Genomic DNA, 15735 nt, shown 5'->3' with positions numbered 1-15735 from the left:
TATCTGGATGACTCAAGCATGCCAAAAGTTGTCCTGATCTTGGTCTTCCAGGCTTTCTCCTTTCCCTAATGCTGATTTGTATGTGTGTTTGTTTTTCTATTTTATCATATGTTGTAAGCTATCTTGAGTCCTTTTTGATACATAATAGAGTTGTAATATAATAGACGGCTCTTGCCTATTACTGAGGTTAGAAGAAATGTCTCCTAATCTAATGGATGGTGATCCCAGGCTTCCATTTCTGGTAATGGACTAACAGACCCTGCAGGGGATGAAATGAAAGGCTACAGGCCAATGTGAAGCAGTAGAATGATAACAATTTGCATTTATTGAGCGCTTGCTTTGTCAGCCACTGTTTTCATCACTTTACATGAATAAACTCATTTCATTTGTTCCTTACAACAGTCCCACGAGATGGAAAGCCAAGACGCCAGCATCCCAGAGCTCTAAAGGACACTTAGTCCCAAGAGTGAATTTACATAATTCAAAGTAGGACAAAAAGGACCAAAATATTTATGAGGTCATCTCACCAGTCAAAAGACTAAAGACACTGCACTATTAAATTAAACCCTCCTGGTTTAGATTAAAACGAGAGTGCAGACCTGCATTGTACCATGTGTTAGATGGGGCTTCTAAGAGATTTAAGACAATTTCTAACTTCAAAAGTTTATGGAAAAAAAGCACCTGAAAGGATCTGAGAACAGAATAAGAAAGTGTGTAATGTAGGAAAATACACGCAAACCATCACTGCAAAGGACTTCTTTTTTAATGTTTATTTTTGAGAGAGAGTGTGAGTGGGGGAGGGGCAGAGAGAGAGAGACACAGAATCTGAAGCAGACTTCAGACTCTGAGCTGTCAGCACAGAGCCGGACACGGGTCTCAATCTCACAAACCACGAGATCATGATCTGAGCCGAAGTCAGACACTCAACCGACTGAGCCACCCAGGTGCCTCTTCTGCAGAGGACTTCTCAGGTGGGGAACTAGAAGTGTCAGTGGGGGCAGACTTGAGTGTGGATAGGATTTCCAGAGACACAAGGAAAAAAAGCAGGAAGTGTAAAAGGGTGCCACAGAATAGTTTGAAAAGAAGCCAAGTGTGAACAGAGGGTGTGGTAGAGACAAAGGACAGGTCTGCCCACGGATACCGGGCAGTAATGGAAAATAAGGAAATGGACCTAACTGTGGAAGGCCTTGAAGTTACAGTTTGACCTTTTTCCCAGGGACAATGAGAACAGAGGACTCTTTAGACAAGGTGATTGTTTAGTCAGGCATCGAGTTGGAGACAGGGAGACAAGGGCAATGGTGTTTACTCTCACAATCTGGGCCCAAACTCCTGAGGCCCCAGCAGCAGCAGTTAAGAACAGAGAGAGAAATCAACTCGTAAGCCATTTCAGATAAAACCTAGCCAACTGATTACCTGGGATAAGGTGGGCAATAATCACAGGGCATTTAGGGACTGCTCAGCACTTTGGATGCTTTAAAGGGATCTAAAGAAAGGTTTGTGTCTTCAAGAAGCTTACAACCTCATTGAATAACCTCAAGTATTATGGCCTGATAAAATGAGACTATTCTGGTCTAATTCTTGCCCAAAGTTATAGAGCTCATCACTGTTAATCAGAGAACGTTGGGAGGTAGGGAAAGTGTGGATCAGCACACAATCATGGATCCCAGAAGAAGCACAAATGTTAAGGCCTAAGAGTGGCCAAAAGTGCCAATTCTGCAAATGTCAAGTAGGAAAAAGACTAAGAAATAGGCACTGAATTTGTCCTTGAGATCAGCTCTACAGGATCAGTGAGCATTAGGGCCAGAGGGCCGAAGCTTCATGAAGTCCGTAAACAAAAGAAAAATTTAAAAACTAGGGTAGCATTTTTTCTAAATAATGGAAAAATTAAACGTTAAGTGTCAGGACATTCTTGGTAAGGAAGACATAAAATACTACTAGGATTACTTAAGCACATTAGTAGAACCATGGTTTATACTTTGAAGAAAATACGCTACAGCAAAAAAGGTTTAAGAGAAAAATCCGTCCTTGTAAGATGAGGGACTGAATTTGCCTCAACGCTATTATCACCAAACCAGTGGGAGTGTTTTGTCCTGTTCTGAAGCCAGCTCCTTCTCTTCTGTGACTAGAGCCAGCATCTCTCTCTCTCTCTCTCTCTCTCTCTCTCTCGCTCGCTCTCGCACACGCGCACGCACGCGCACACACACACACACACACACAAGGATTTCCTCTTAAGTAAAGGGGCTGACGTGGTCGGGAAACAGAAGGTTCACTGACCGTTCAGGGAGCCAAGCCCTGTGGAACAGATAAAGTGAGCAAATACAAGGTGTCAGGTAGGAGGTCTATACTCTAAGTCTGGAGTCCTCCAGAATAGGGGATGGAACGTGTTGGCTTCTGAAAGTCATCCCCTTGTCTTGATCAGTCCTTTGAGCATCAAGGAAGGAAGGCAGGAAGGCTAACTTGAAATTGGCTTCTGGCCAGCTAGTAGAGGGGGGGGACTTCCAAGACGTGTAGCGACAGGAAGTCACGCTGTGTGCTCTTATGCTGCCATCAACGAGAGCTCAGATATTACCCTTTCGCGTGAAGCTGCTGATGTCTGATGAGAGTTGAACTCTGACTGAAGGCTTTCCCACAGTCGTTACATTTGTACGGCTTCTCTCTCGTGTGAGTTCTCTGGTGAATGATGAGGGAGGAGCTCCGACCGAAGCCCTTCCCGCACTCTCCACACTCATGGGGCTTTTCTCCGGTGTGGATCCTCTGGTGCTCGCTAAGGGACGAGCTTCTGCTGAACACCTTCCCGCAGCCGCTGCACGCGTAGGGGCTGTCCCCGGTGTGCGTCCTCTGGTGCTCAACGAGGGAGGAGATCCAGCTGAAAGCTCTCCCGCATTCGCGACACGCGTACGGGTTCTCGCCGGTGTGTATGCGCTGATGCTGAATTACGGTTGACCGGTCACTGAAGGCTTTCCCGCACTCGTTACATTTGTAAGGTCTTTCTTGGGTGTGAGTTCGCTGATGCTGACTGAGGTTAGTGCTTCGGCTAAAGGCTTTTCCGCACGCACCGCATTCATACGGTTTCTCTCCCGTGTGGATCCTCCGGTGTAGACTAAGGTGAGTACTCCGGCTGAAAGCCTTTCCACACTCACCGCATTCATACGGCTTCTCTCCAGTGTGAGTTCTCTGATGTTCGAGAAGGTGTGTGCTTCGGCTGAAGGTTTTCCCACACTCGTGGCATTCAAAAGGCTTTTCTCCACCATGAGTTCTACTGTGGACCATAAGGTCTGACTGGTAACTGAAGGCTTTGCCACATTCATTGCATTTACAGGGTTTCTTCTGTGGGAAGAGTTTTTGGTGTTTAATTAAGTCTGAATTGTCTTCGAAGTGTTTTCTAGATATGGGGGATCTAGCTCCCTCTGGAGTTTTCTGCTGAGTATTAACTTCTGAGCTCGGGCTAAATTCACTAGATTCGGGACCTCTCTCCCTCGTGAAAATTTCCTTGAGGGTCACTGACACTTTTCTGATCGCTGTTTTCCCAAAAGAAGATGTCTTCCGTACGGGACATTTTGTCTGCCTTGACAACTGGCCCCCACTTTTACAGGCTTCTTCATTCGTACGACCTTGGGCAGTCTTCCCTCTGAGACCTTCCATTGCTGACCCTGAAAACTCTATTCTTCGGCAATAGCCTGATTGGTGTTGATGCTTTGGCTCAGTTTAAATCTCCCTATCTGAAAGACATTTAAAGTGCAAACGTCACCTGCCTCACCTGCCTCTAGTGTGGAGACCAAGGGAAAGAAGCCATCAGGGAAAAAAAAAAAAAAGACAGCAAATTTCCAATTCACACCTAGTGTCAGCTTTCAGCGGGGAGAAAATAAAAAGGGACAGTTGAAGGGCAGTGCACAGGGGCAGAAGAGCTAGCAGGCCGAGATCCTATAATAGGCACGGTGAGCACAGAGACCTCAAGAAACAGGGGGAGGGAGGCGGGTGCTATGCTGAGCCCCAAAAATGGAAATGAGCAGGTAGACCGGCTGATGAGTGGAGAGCAGGGCTTCGAAAGGAAAATGAGCTGTTAGTTAGTGCAGCCGACGAGTGGTAGTAAATGGGAGGAAGGGAAGGGGTGAGAACAGACTCAGTGTAGAAGAGACCCCTCTGAGAAAGCAAAAAGTGCAGGATGACTCTATCAAGCGTGAATGCAATCATTTCCTTGGCCCTGAGAGACAGCAGGATTTAAGTAGCTACAGCACTGCCACTGCCACGGGTCCCCCAGCCCTCCCTCAACCGGTTTAGGTGTTCTTCTGAGCAAGTCTACCACCTGAGACTATCCGAGTTCATCTCCACAGAGGTCATCTAGGCCAGCTCACGTGTGACAAACAGAAAGCAGACTGGGTAGCTTCAGTCACCTGGCGAATTACAAGAGCTTAGACTAGGACTGACGTCTCCTAAGTATCACATGGGCGGTCTTTTCAACGATATCACTCACCTAGACGGGGATTTTCGGTCACTGAAGATCCAGCATCCACCGCTGTCCTCCCTCCGACCGAATGACCACGTGCAGTTCACATGCCGGGATTCCTGCTGATGGGAAATGATGTAACACAGGGCTAGTCAGAGCTCGGTCTTAATGCTTCGAGGTACAGAAAAGACACTGCCAACTTTCAGAGGCTGTGGCAGGAGGGGCTGGCGAAAACGGCTGTGTGACAGGAGCTAAAACTGGGCTCCAAAAGGTTATACACATCCGCATCAGAATCCCTTCTAGAGCTTGTTGCTCGAGATAGCTTGGCTTTGCCTCAGGCCTAGCAGGTATGATATGGGGCCCAGACATTTGTATTTAGTAAGTTCTTATAACTTAACAAGTAGAACTGTCCCCAAAGAACCTTAGAAACCTACTCTAAGTGGCCTGAGAAATGTGCTAGCTGAAACCAGCCTCCCCCCCACCCGACATTCCTCACGTAGGAGGGTCTAGAACATAAGCTCGGCTTCCCACAGACTTCCTGCTGCCGGCAGGGCCGGCACTTCCCAAGGATCTGAAGGCTCCCAGGTGCTAGGCGGCTAGCTTCTCAGATGCGCCCTGTTAAACAGCCGGCACCCCACAGACTGCCTGGCACCAAGCGGTCTACTTACCCCCTGCCAACAGGGCTGTGCTTACACTGGCTCGTAAGGGAAGAGCGGCAAGGCCCTCTCCCGGGACGCTGACCTGTGCCGAGTGACCGGTGGAGCACCCCAGCTGCCACAACCTTCCTGCTGGGAAAATGGGAGAATGTGGGAATCTGCGCCTTTTCTTCTCCCCCATCTCTGGACTCCCAAGTTTCCCCACTGAAGCTTCTTCTTTAGGCCATTCTCTCGTGGACTCATCTGGAGCCCCTGTGCTTGACAACAGGCTGCAAACTGTGTAACCTTCCCCTAATGCTTCTGCTCACACATCTGCCGGGTTAGGAGATGATCTGGTTTCACAGGTATTTCCTTTCTCGTAGACCAGGAACCTCCCAGATGTGAAGGTGAATCGAGGACATCCACCAAGAAGTCATGCAGGGTGAGCCTCGAGGGCAGTGTGATGATGCCGTCTGTATCCAAGAGGGCTGCTGTCTGTATCCAGGGTGATGCCGTCTGTATCCAGCTTTGCCAAAAACCTGCCTTTCAGCTGGAAACAGGGAACACGGAAGCCCTACCACCAGGTTGAATAAGAGGCTAACTTTTTTTGATCCTTGCGGCACAAATCCAGTTGCACACCTGATGCCTCCTCCCTTAACCGGACTTTGCCCCCCTGCTGGCGGGCCGGCTGGCCTGCAGTCTTGCGGCCCAGACCCTTTAGCTACTCTAGCATTACTTTGTTGGCGGTTTACTGCTACTTCTCTCTCTTATTACAGTAATCCTCCTCGGGAAAGTTTGGGGAATCGGTGAGCGTTTTTTGTTTTTTTCTTTTTCACTGTCCCATTGACTGGATAGTGCTATTGGAATTTAGTGCAGGTCAGGGATAATGGGCATTCCTGCAAAACAAAAAATGTTCCCGATCCTGTGAGACTTTCAAAAAAGTTGTTAATAGTTACCTAACGCTGCTTTACATACAGATACAAAATATGTTGCACAGCTTTGATATATATTGGAAAATTAAGGAATACACTTCTTTTTCTTTGGATATTAGGAAGTGTTCACCATTCCAGGAAACTCAAACCACTCACGGTATTGAATTCACAGACGTGACATTGGTTTACCGGGCTGTATTTGTAGCTGTTGTCTTCACAGTGATTCTATAGATGCTGCCACCTACTTCATCCAGCCTTTAAGTGCTGCAATAGTACTATCCTAATAAGTTACTTTCCTTTATGTCATAGGTAACGTGTTGATATTTTGGAAGTTACATCTACAGGTCATTACTATTATTTGTAAGCTTTACTTCAGGACGATGAAGGGGACGGCAGGTCTGAACGGAGGAGAAATACTTCTCTAGCCAAATGGAACGAAAATGGTAACAGTTGCACGTGCGTGTCACAGCAGGTAAATTACAAAGCCTCTAAAGCCAAGTCCTCGTCCCCAGCAGAAGCCCTTGGACATATGAGAGCGCCCGCACGGCCGCAAAGGTGATGTGGAAATGGGACTTCTGTCCGTAGTGGAATGTGACCACGCTATCACATATTGTAGTCCATCCTGGAGAAGAGACACTGTTGAGAAAATGTTTAGGTTTGGGGGGATTTGTTTAAGGTTTTCCCTTCAACCAGGAAGATCTGAAATTGGAAGATCTTTATAAATTTTCTTAGAACCATGCAAACATAGGCTATCTAAAGTAAACAGAATATCCTGAACAGAGAAAGAACTAGGACAGAATTCAAAGGAGATGGCCAGTTTGAGGTCCAGTGTCTCCCTCACACTCACTAATACCTTGGCGGTTGGTAAAAGGAGCCAGTGTTATATCAGGGCATCTAGAAATCAATTCATTTGTTCCGGTTGTACAAGTGTCGCCAAATGTAGTTGTTTTGGCATTTCAAATCAGCTCACTGCATGTGTAACTGTACCATGCATTTTACGTTTGTATATGTGGCATGTGTGACCGATACATAGAAACCCCACTGGGGAACGTTTCTACATTAAAAAAAGGAATTTGGGGGCGCCTGGATGGCTCAGTCGGTGAAGCGTCCGACTTCGGCTCAGGTCATATCTCGCGGTCCGTGAGTTCGAGCCCTGCGTCGGGCTCTGGGCTGACTGCTCAGAGCCCGGAGCCTGTTTCAGATTCTGTGTCTCCCTCTCTCTCTGCCCCTCCCCCGTTCATGCTCTGTCTCTCCCTGTCTCAAAAATAAATAAACATTAAAAAAAGGAATTTGGAGCACCTGGGTGGCTCAGTTGGTTAAACATCCGGCTTCGGCTCAGGTCACGATCTCGCGGCTTGTGAGTTCAAGCCCTGCGTCGGGCTCTATGCTGACAGCTCAGAGTCTGGAGCCTGCTTTGGATTCTGTGTCTCCCTCTGTCTCTGCACCTCCCCCTACTTGCGCACGCGCTCTCTCTCTCTCTCAAAACTAAGACATTTAAAAAATTTTTTTAAAAAAAGGAACTTGGGGCGCCTGAGTGTCTTGGTTGGTTAAGCGTCTGACTTTGGCTCAGGTCATGATCTCACAGTCCATGAGTTCGAGCCCCGCGTCGGGCTCTGTGCTGACAGCTCAGAGCCTGGAGCCTATTTCAGATTCTTTGTCTCCCTCTCTCTCTGCACCTCCCCTGTTCATGCTCTGTCTCTCTCTGTCTCAAAAATAAATAAACGTTAAAAAAAAATTTTTTTTAAATAAATAAATAAAATAAAAAAAGGAACTTAACTTGGAAGCTCTTGAGGTCTTTTGTGTCTGCTTATTGTGAGCATTTTTATGAATGTTGACTCATTTATGCCTCCCATCAGTGAGAGGGATGCTATGATTATTCCCACAATACAACACAGGAAGAATTTGAGGTACAGAGAGGTTAAGTAATTGGCCCAAGGCCAAGTGATAAATGCTAGACTCAGACTCACTAAAGAGGAATGCCTCAGTTGCACTTTTTACTCCTGTGGCCCCTAAATGGCCAAGAAACTAACCTCCACAGATACCAGGATACCAGCATGACCTTGACCGCAGAGCACCATGGAGGTTTAGAGAGTGCCTGCCTCTAAAAGGTGATCACCCTGAGAGGCTGCAGTAAGTCCCAAGCACGCTCAAGCCCTAACCCTGCAGCCTGAGGATCAAATCTGCCGGCCCACAGTGCAGGTGGCATCCTTGGCAGGAATCGGCAAAATACCAGATGGAAGCCCTGTGGTGTAAGCATTCACCGGGTAATCTGGAATTTGGTCACAGCTCTGTTGGTAGCTATATAAAAACCTGGGGAAAACCACCAATCTGGTTTTATGTCTCTCCATATGTCAAATGAAGATGTTAGACTTGATTTTGGTCCAAAGGTCTCGGATTCCTGGAGTTTAATTTTAGGTCCCAAACGCTAAGGGACGCTGTCTGCCTAGACTAAGGGGATGAGACTAGAATGAACCTTGTCTTTTTCAAAGCACCAGAGAAATGTGAGAGCCTAAGGTCCATGTGTCAGATGAAACCATTCAAGAAACAGGCCAAGAAGCTGTGTTCTTCAATCACCTGATGACGAAACAGAGCAAAGGAGTGGAGAGCGAGACATTAAGGGCGGTCGGCAGGCAAACAATGGCGAGTCCCATCCGGGGCAAAATTGGGCAGAGTCACCTGAAGGAAGTTCTTGAAAAGAGAAATAAATGTATCCCCTGCTTGGTGAGGTGACAGACGTTCAGAAGAGAATCCTTCCTTTACATGGGCTATAGCTCTTCTAGTAGGACAGACAGCTGCCTTTCCCTCTTCTACTTCCTCCTGGCTTTCTGTTTGTCCAAAAGCAAAGCTGGCAGAGGTCTTATCCTGGGCAGCCAGAACCACTGGTCTAGCAATGACCACCTCTGGCTAGCTGAACGCAACCTTAAGGGTTACGAGGTAAAACAAATGCCTAAAAGCAATCCTTCCTCCTCCCAGAGACAGAAACAGGACAATACACACGGATGTCTGACCTTAAGTCCCTAATTCTTTAATGACCAAAGGTAAAGGAGGTGGATCTGGGCCAAGCCTAGACTCTTCCTAAACTCTCTAGGTGAATGGAGGCATATAATCCAGCCTCTCTGTCAATTTCCTCACACGAGGGTGTGAGCGACGGCAGTCTCTTACTTCCTCCTGGGGATCAATACAGAAGGCAGCTGCCACCGCTCCACCATCACAGGGCTGTGCATCCCTGGGCGGGTCACTCGCCTTCCTGAAAATCTGGTCCCACACTGTAAAACGGTGTAACTACTACCTGCTTTTCTCACAAAGCTTCTGTTAATGTTACAAGTTAAAAGGTAGCAAAGCATTTATAATAAAGAATATCAGACACAACATAAGGAGACATACCTCAAATGAAGTAATTTTAAAATTGTGCTGGTGCACACTTAAGGGACGTTGCTCTCAGGGGCACCTGGGTGGCTCAGTCGGTTGAGCATCCAACTTCGGCTCAGGTCATGGTCTCGCGGTTCGTTGAGTTCAAGCTCCACGTCGGGCTCTGTGCTGACAGCTCAGAGCCTGGAGCGTGCTTCAGATTCTGTGTCCCCCTCTTTCTCCACCCCACCCCTGCTTGTGCTCTGTCCCTCTCTTTCAAAATGAATAAACATTAAAAAATAAATAAAAAAGGGAAGTTGCTCTCAGAGAACTGGTGAGGTCCCCTCCAGCGGCTGCTGCTCTAGAGCCTGGACAGATCCCGGCTTTGGAGGATGCACACCAAGGCATGACTGGGCTGTGTGACCCAAGTCTCAGGGAGGAACCCCCAGATTTCAGAGAGGGCAGGCCATTGGATCTCCCCAAGGTTAGGGCCATGCCCTTACCCAGATTTCCCTCCAAGGGATTTCTCGACCATAGTGTGGGAAGTCGCCTCCCATTTTCTCTTTTCCTCCTTCCTTCCTCATCCTCTCCTTTTCTGGATCACCTCCCTGCTTTATGGATCCTGCATCCCTTCCAAATCCTTTTCTCAAGCAGAGCAGTCACAAGCGCCCCAATCTTCCCAGCGCTGGCCACCTCCTGTTACCCTAACCATCCGAAATTCTTCTGCCCATGCCACTTCTTCTTAGAATCAACTTGGAATCCGGCAAGAAGGCTCGCTTAGCTCTGCTCCCTTCAGTGTTAAAAATTTATGTCATTCGGAAGGAAGCAGGTTCGGAAGGTTCTGGAACAGCTCTTCTCCAGGTGCTCTGTTTTGTAGTATTTCAGCTGGACTGCTTGCTGGAGTCTTTGCCAGCGCGCAAAGGAATCGGCACGAGGGTCTGGGCAGCCTCAGTTCAACCCTAGAACGGGGGGGCGAAGTCCTGAGACCGACTGCAAGATGGTCTTCAGGCAACAGCGTTCGGGGAAATCGGCTCAAAATAATAGCAGATCACACGATTCGATGCACAGAATTTGTCAATACCTCCACCAATTAATAAACTACCATATCAAAGTACGAACCGTCACCATCGGAACCACAAAATGGGGACTACTACTCACAAGATCTGTAACGTCATGGAAGGTGCTTCATCTCTGTGCCTCAGTTTCCTCATCTGCAACATGGGAGCAAGAACAGTGCATGTCACGGGGTTAATGCGAGGACGAGGAGTCGGTCCAGGTGGAAAAACGCTTGGACCAGTGACCGGCACACGGCAAGCACCGGGGACACCCCGGTCGCCCGGCTGAGCCGAGAGGGGAGCGGAACTCAACTCGGGTCCTGAGCTGGTGGCGGGGACGCACCCCGAGACCATCCCCCCCCCCCCCCGCCGACCGCGCAGCCCCAGGACCAGCCCGCCCCCCACCCCCACCCCGGCCCCCCGCAGCCAGCGTCCCCGCCCCCGCGGCCACACCACCCGTGCTCTCCGCGACACCGCTTCCCGGAGCCTCCAGGCCCAGCCGCCCAGGCCCGGCCCCGGGCCCCGCGCGCGGCACTCACCGGCCGCCTCCGGCCGCGCGCCGGGACACCCCCGGGGCCGGGCCCGCGCGGTGACGGAACCGGAGTGCGCGCGGCGCTCGAGGAAGCCGGAAGGGTTAGCGGGGAGCCCTCGCGTCGGCTCCCACGCTTCCCGGTTTGCGGGGTAGCGGCGCCTCGGCGCTCGCGCTCCGGGTGGAGCCCAGCTGAGCGGACGCGGCCTCACCCTGCGCTGACGAGCCGCCGCCGGACGGAGCGGGCGGGGCGCGCGGGCGGCGCGGGCGGCTCTGCGCCTGCGCCCCAGCGCTCGGCCCCTCCCGTCGGGCGCGAGGCTGAGGGAGGCGTCGGGGGCCCTGAGCGCCTCTGTGCCTTCCACACGGGCGCAGCGCAGACCAGGGGTGCCCGGTGTTACCCAGCGCACCCGGACCACCGGGCAGGACGCAGATCCCCAGGCTTCGCGCTCCAAGGTGTCCCCCCCTGGGTCCGAGGAGGGGCGCCGGGACGCGGCATTTCCGGTGCGCATCGCTCGTTCTCCCGATGCCGGCGTCCCCGACCCGCCCCGGACAGACAGGCTTCCTCGCCCAGCCTGGACGCCAGACCCCACCGGGAGCCGGGGAGATGGGTGAAATCAGGACCCTACCCTGGTTTTTCTCAGATAAAAACCCAGCTTTTATCATACACGAAATAATTTTTTAGTCTGTGTGTTCATTTTCCCCCTAAATTATTTGTCAGAACCTCAATGTTGGAAGATGCATTCGAATTCATCTAAACCATGAGTACACTACCCAGTCAAGCCCAGTGAAACCCTTACATGATAAATATTTTATAACATTTTCTTTGTCTTCTTGAAATTTCAAAAAGAAGTAAAACCACATACGCAATTTAACACCACCAATACGATGCTGTAATTATGAGATGAAGAAATAAAAGGAAAGTAATGCATAACAAAGTAATATGTGTTTCGGTTTGTAAATGCTTGGGCATGACTGCATAATGAGGCTGTCAAATGCTTGCACCTAAAAACAATGAACAAATTTGGCTTAGAGAAGGAAGACAATATTGAATTGAATATTGTCTATACTTTTCTTTGCATTTAATATGTTCAAACAAGGGCTAAATGTAGATAAAATCACCATGAATATACAGCTACAATGCAGACCAGGGAGAATGTCTCATCCTCTTGCATTGGCAACCCAAATACCATGAGTAGCATTGTATCAATGAATCACTCATGGTATATATCCGAGCAAAATAAAGTCTTCTTTTATCTGAATACATCTGGCATCTGGAAGTTGCCTCCTTGGAAAATTCAGGCTTTGTTAAAAACATGCAAAAGGTATATAATGTTTATTTTAAAATGCACTTAGGTTTATGTTCACGTACAGGAAGGTACAATTTTTTATTGTGTGGGACTGCTTTTGGTATAGTGCATAATATCTGGTATATCTGGTCCCTGTCCACACAATGCCATTGTACCCTTTAATCATAGAGCCAACTAGAAACTCCCAGCCCATTTCCAAAATGACTTCCGGGAGATTGTACTGCCCCTGGCGAGAACTATAGATTTAGCCCCCACCACTTTTTCAATGGCTGAATCCTTTCTCTAACACCCCACCGGAAAACTATCCAGGCTGTGCTTGAACACATCAAACGAGGCATGACATGCCGCTTGTCAAGGGAGCGTAACTCTGTGTACAGTTGGTAGAGTTGGATATAGGCAGCATGTTCGCCCTGTCCCCCAAGGAGTCTCCCCAAGGAGCCGGGGTTGGTGAGATGAAAGAGTCCTTTCTCAATAGTGGAACAAATAATAATAAATCTTCCTGGTTATGACTGTGCAAAAGAATGAAACTGGACCACTCTCTCACACCATGCATAAAATTTAACTCAAACGGAGTAAAGACCTGACTGCAGGACCTGAAGTCATACAACTCCTAGAAGAAGGCATAGGCAGTAAGCTACTTGACACAGGTCTTAGCAATGATTTTTTGGATCTGACACCAAAAGCAAAAGCAACAAAAGCAAGAATAAACAAGTGGCTCTACATTAAACTAACACGCTTCTACACAACAAAGGAAACCACCAACAAAATGAGAAGACAACCTACTAAATGGGAGGAAAAAATTGCGAATCATTTAAGTAGTAAGAGGCTGTTACCCAAAATATATGACGGATTCGTGCAACTCAAGAGGAAAAAAAGAACAAAAACCACATGCAAATAAGCAACAACAACAACAACAAACAAGCCAAACACCCCAACTAAAACATGGGCAGAAGATCTGAATAGGCATATTTCCAAAGGCATTTTCCTGTTTCCAAAGAAACAGGTACATGAAAAGATGCTCAACATCACTCATCATCAGGGAAATGCAAATCTAAACCACAATGAGATTATCACCTTACATCCGTTAGAATGGCTATTACCAAAAAATGAAAAGAAATAACAAATGTTAGTAAGGATGTGAAGGAAAGCAAACCCTCACGTACTGTTGATGGGAATGTAAATTGGTGTATCCACTGTGGAAAACAGTATGGAGGCTCCTCAAAAAGTTAAAAATAGAACTACTTTATGATTCAGCAGTTCCCCTGCTGAATATTGATCTGAAGAAGAGGAAAACACTAACTTGAAATGTGTGTGTGTGTGTGTGTGTGTGTGTGTGTCTTATATGTCACTAATCTCTGATGATGCTTCCCACCAGATCACTTTCCTTCTCTCACATTTTGAATTCTGTATATAGATTGATGTGCTCCCCTTTCCTACCATTCTTGTCCCAACGTACCTTTTCTCCTTTCCCATCCCTGAGTGCTATCAAATGGAAAGACATGTTTCAGAGTGTAAGAGCCATATATATCTGTGAACATATTTAATTTCATGACATCCCTTCATCTTTACCAGTTTCTTTTCACTCAGCACAAAAGGCATGAATCTTTAACATTTTCTTCAGGTTGAGAAAATAGTCTAGAGACCAAGGAGTCTATTGAAAACCAAGATGTTTTTGAAGAAGATTTAGCCTTGGGGGCAATAATGGAAAGACCCACAAAAGATAGTCATACAAAGTTTGCAAAACCATTTCTTACTACACAACAAAAAATTCCTATAGGAGGGAGAGACCATATAAATGTGATAAGACTGAAGATATATTCAAGCAGAAAGCAAGACCTCGTCAAATATACAGCGTTGAGAAGCCATGCAAATCTAAGGAATGTGGGAAATTGTTCAGTTATGATTATTTTCTTAATAGTCATCTAAAGACTCATCATTCATCATCTCATTTTAGAGAGAAATCTTCTGAATGTAATAGTCAGAAAGTCTTCAGTGACAGTCTAACCCTTACTCAGCATCAGAAAATCCACAGTGGAGAGAAATCCTTTAAATGCAATGATTGTGTAAAAACTTTCAGCTAGAATTCTTCTCTTATTAAACATCAGAGAACTCATACTGGTGAGAAATCATATGAGTATGAAAAGTCCTTCAGCCCTGGCTCATTAAACACTTATTAAACAGAAGAATACACACTGAAGAGAAACCCTGTGAGTGTAATGAATCTGAGAAAGCCTTTAAAACCAGTCAGTTCTGATTCAGCATTGGCAAATACACACTGGAGAAAAACCCTACGGGTGTAATGAGTGTGAGAGAGCCAAGCGCCAGAGTTCACACCTTGCCTTACATCAAGTAATCCACACTGGAAAGAACCTTTATGAACATAATGGGGGAAGGCTTTTAGCCAGAGCTCAAATCTTGCCAAACATCAGAAAAAAAAAAAACACTGGAGAGAGACCCTATGAATGTAGCCAGTGTGGGAAAGCCATTGGCCGGAGTTCAAATCTTACCACACATCAGACAACTCATCCTGGAAAGAAACCTTGCGAATGTGGTGAATGTAGCAAAATCTTTACCCAGAGCACAAGTCTCATCAAACATCAAAAGACCACACACTCCGGAAAGACCCTATGGACATAGTCAGTCTGAGAAAGCCTTCAGTCAGAGCTAAATTCCTTTAAGCATCCGATAACTCACACTACCTAGAAATTCTGTGAATGTGATGAATATATTAATGACTTTACATAAATGTCAGTTATCACCAGAGATCAAAGATTTCACTGGTAAAACAAGGAAAGTTTAAGTAAGACTTGACATTTCATGAAAGGTGATCAAGTTAGCGTTGTGAGCAAGAAACTACCAAATAAATTTTGTAAGATACTTGAGGACGGGTACTGTGTAGTTCTGATATTCAGCTTTCTATCAGTGTTTTATAGAGAGACTCCATTTAAATACTTACATCATTCATTAATACATTTTTGGCCAGATTTTTTATGCTCTCATCTTCGCAAGCTTTCTGAAATAAAAAAAAAAAAAAAAAAGAAATTCCCTTATAGAACAAATATGTCACAGGGATGAAAAGTACAACATAGGGAGTATAGTAGAAAAACCTTGTAATAACGTATGGTGACAGCTGGTAACTATTCTTATCATGGTGAGCATTGCGCAGTGTATAGAATTATTGAATTACTATGTTGTGTCCCTGAAACTAATAGAACATCATATGCCAGGTATACCTGAATAAAAAATTAAAAAAAAAAGAGTGCCCCAATGGAAACAGAAGCACCCAAATAAAAATTAAGGAAATTTTTTTTATTGAGATGGTCACCCCAAATTCTATTTCCACAAGTTCTATTCAGAGAAGCCGGGAATCCAAGTATCTATCACATAAGTCTTCCCACCCGTGACAGAGACAATTCCAGAGGACCTGAAGAAGCAAAGGGACATCTTTTAAATGGCTGAACCCCTAAACAGAGCCATTCATTCCA

General features: G+C 46.8%; 1 protein-coding gene across 5 annotated transcripts; it reads right to left on the bottom strand.

Annotated features, from left to right (window-relative positions):
• Positions 1-294: 294 nt before the first annotated feature.
• Positions 295-11091, bottom strand: ZNF391 (zinc finger protein 391). 5 transcript variants are annotated; one of them, XM_053223284.1, is made up of 5 exons: positions 10954-11091; positions 10518-10570; positions 9396-10318; positions 4472-5975; positions 295-3719 (listed from the first exon to the last, which is right to left on the bottom strand). In XM_053223284.1, exon 5 carries the CDS (start codon positions 3640-3642, stop codon positions 2566-2568), a length of 1077 nt encoding a protein of 358 aa, XP_053079259.1. In that variant the 5' UTR covers positions 3643-3719; positions 4472-5975; positions 9396-10318; positions 10518-10570; positions 10954-11091; the 3' UTR covers positions 295-2565. The 5 variants fall into 5 exon arrangements, with proteins under 5 accessions (XP_053079259.1, XP_053079260.1, XP_053079258.1 ...); XM_053223285.1 differs by lacking the exon at positions 9396-10318 and adding an exon at positions 4304-4391; XM_053223283.1 differs by lacking the exon at positions 9396-10318.
• Between the last annotated feature and the right edge of the window lie 4644 nt (positions 11092-15735).

Source organism: Acinonyx jubatus, chromosome B2 (assembly GCF_027475565.1).
Source record: "Acinonyx jubatus isolate Ajub_Pintada_27869175 chromosome B2, VMU_Ajub_asm_v1.0, whole genome shotgun sequence".
In the NCBI taxonomy this organism is placed as follows: Eukaryota; Metazoa; Chordata; class Mammalia; order Carnivora; family Felidae; genus Acinonyx; species Acinonyx jubatus.
The sequence above is the reverse complement of the archived record's forward strand: the minus strand, read 5'-3'. Positions and strand labels throughout refer to the sequence as shown.

Excerpts from the sequence above, each read along its gene's own strand:
- ZNF391 (XM_053223284.1), bottom strand. The coding sequence starts at position 3,642 with ATGGAAGGTCTCAGAGGGAAGACTGCCCAAGGTCGTACGAATGAAGAA.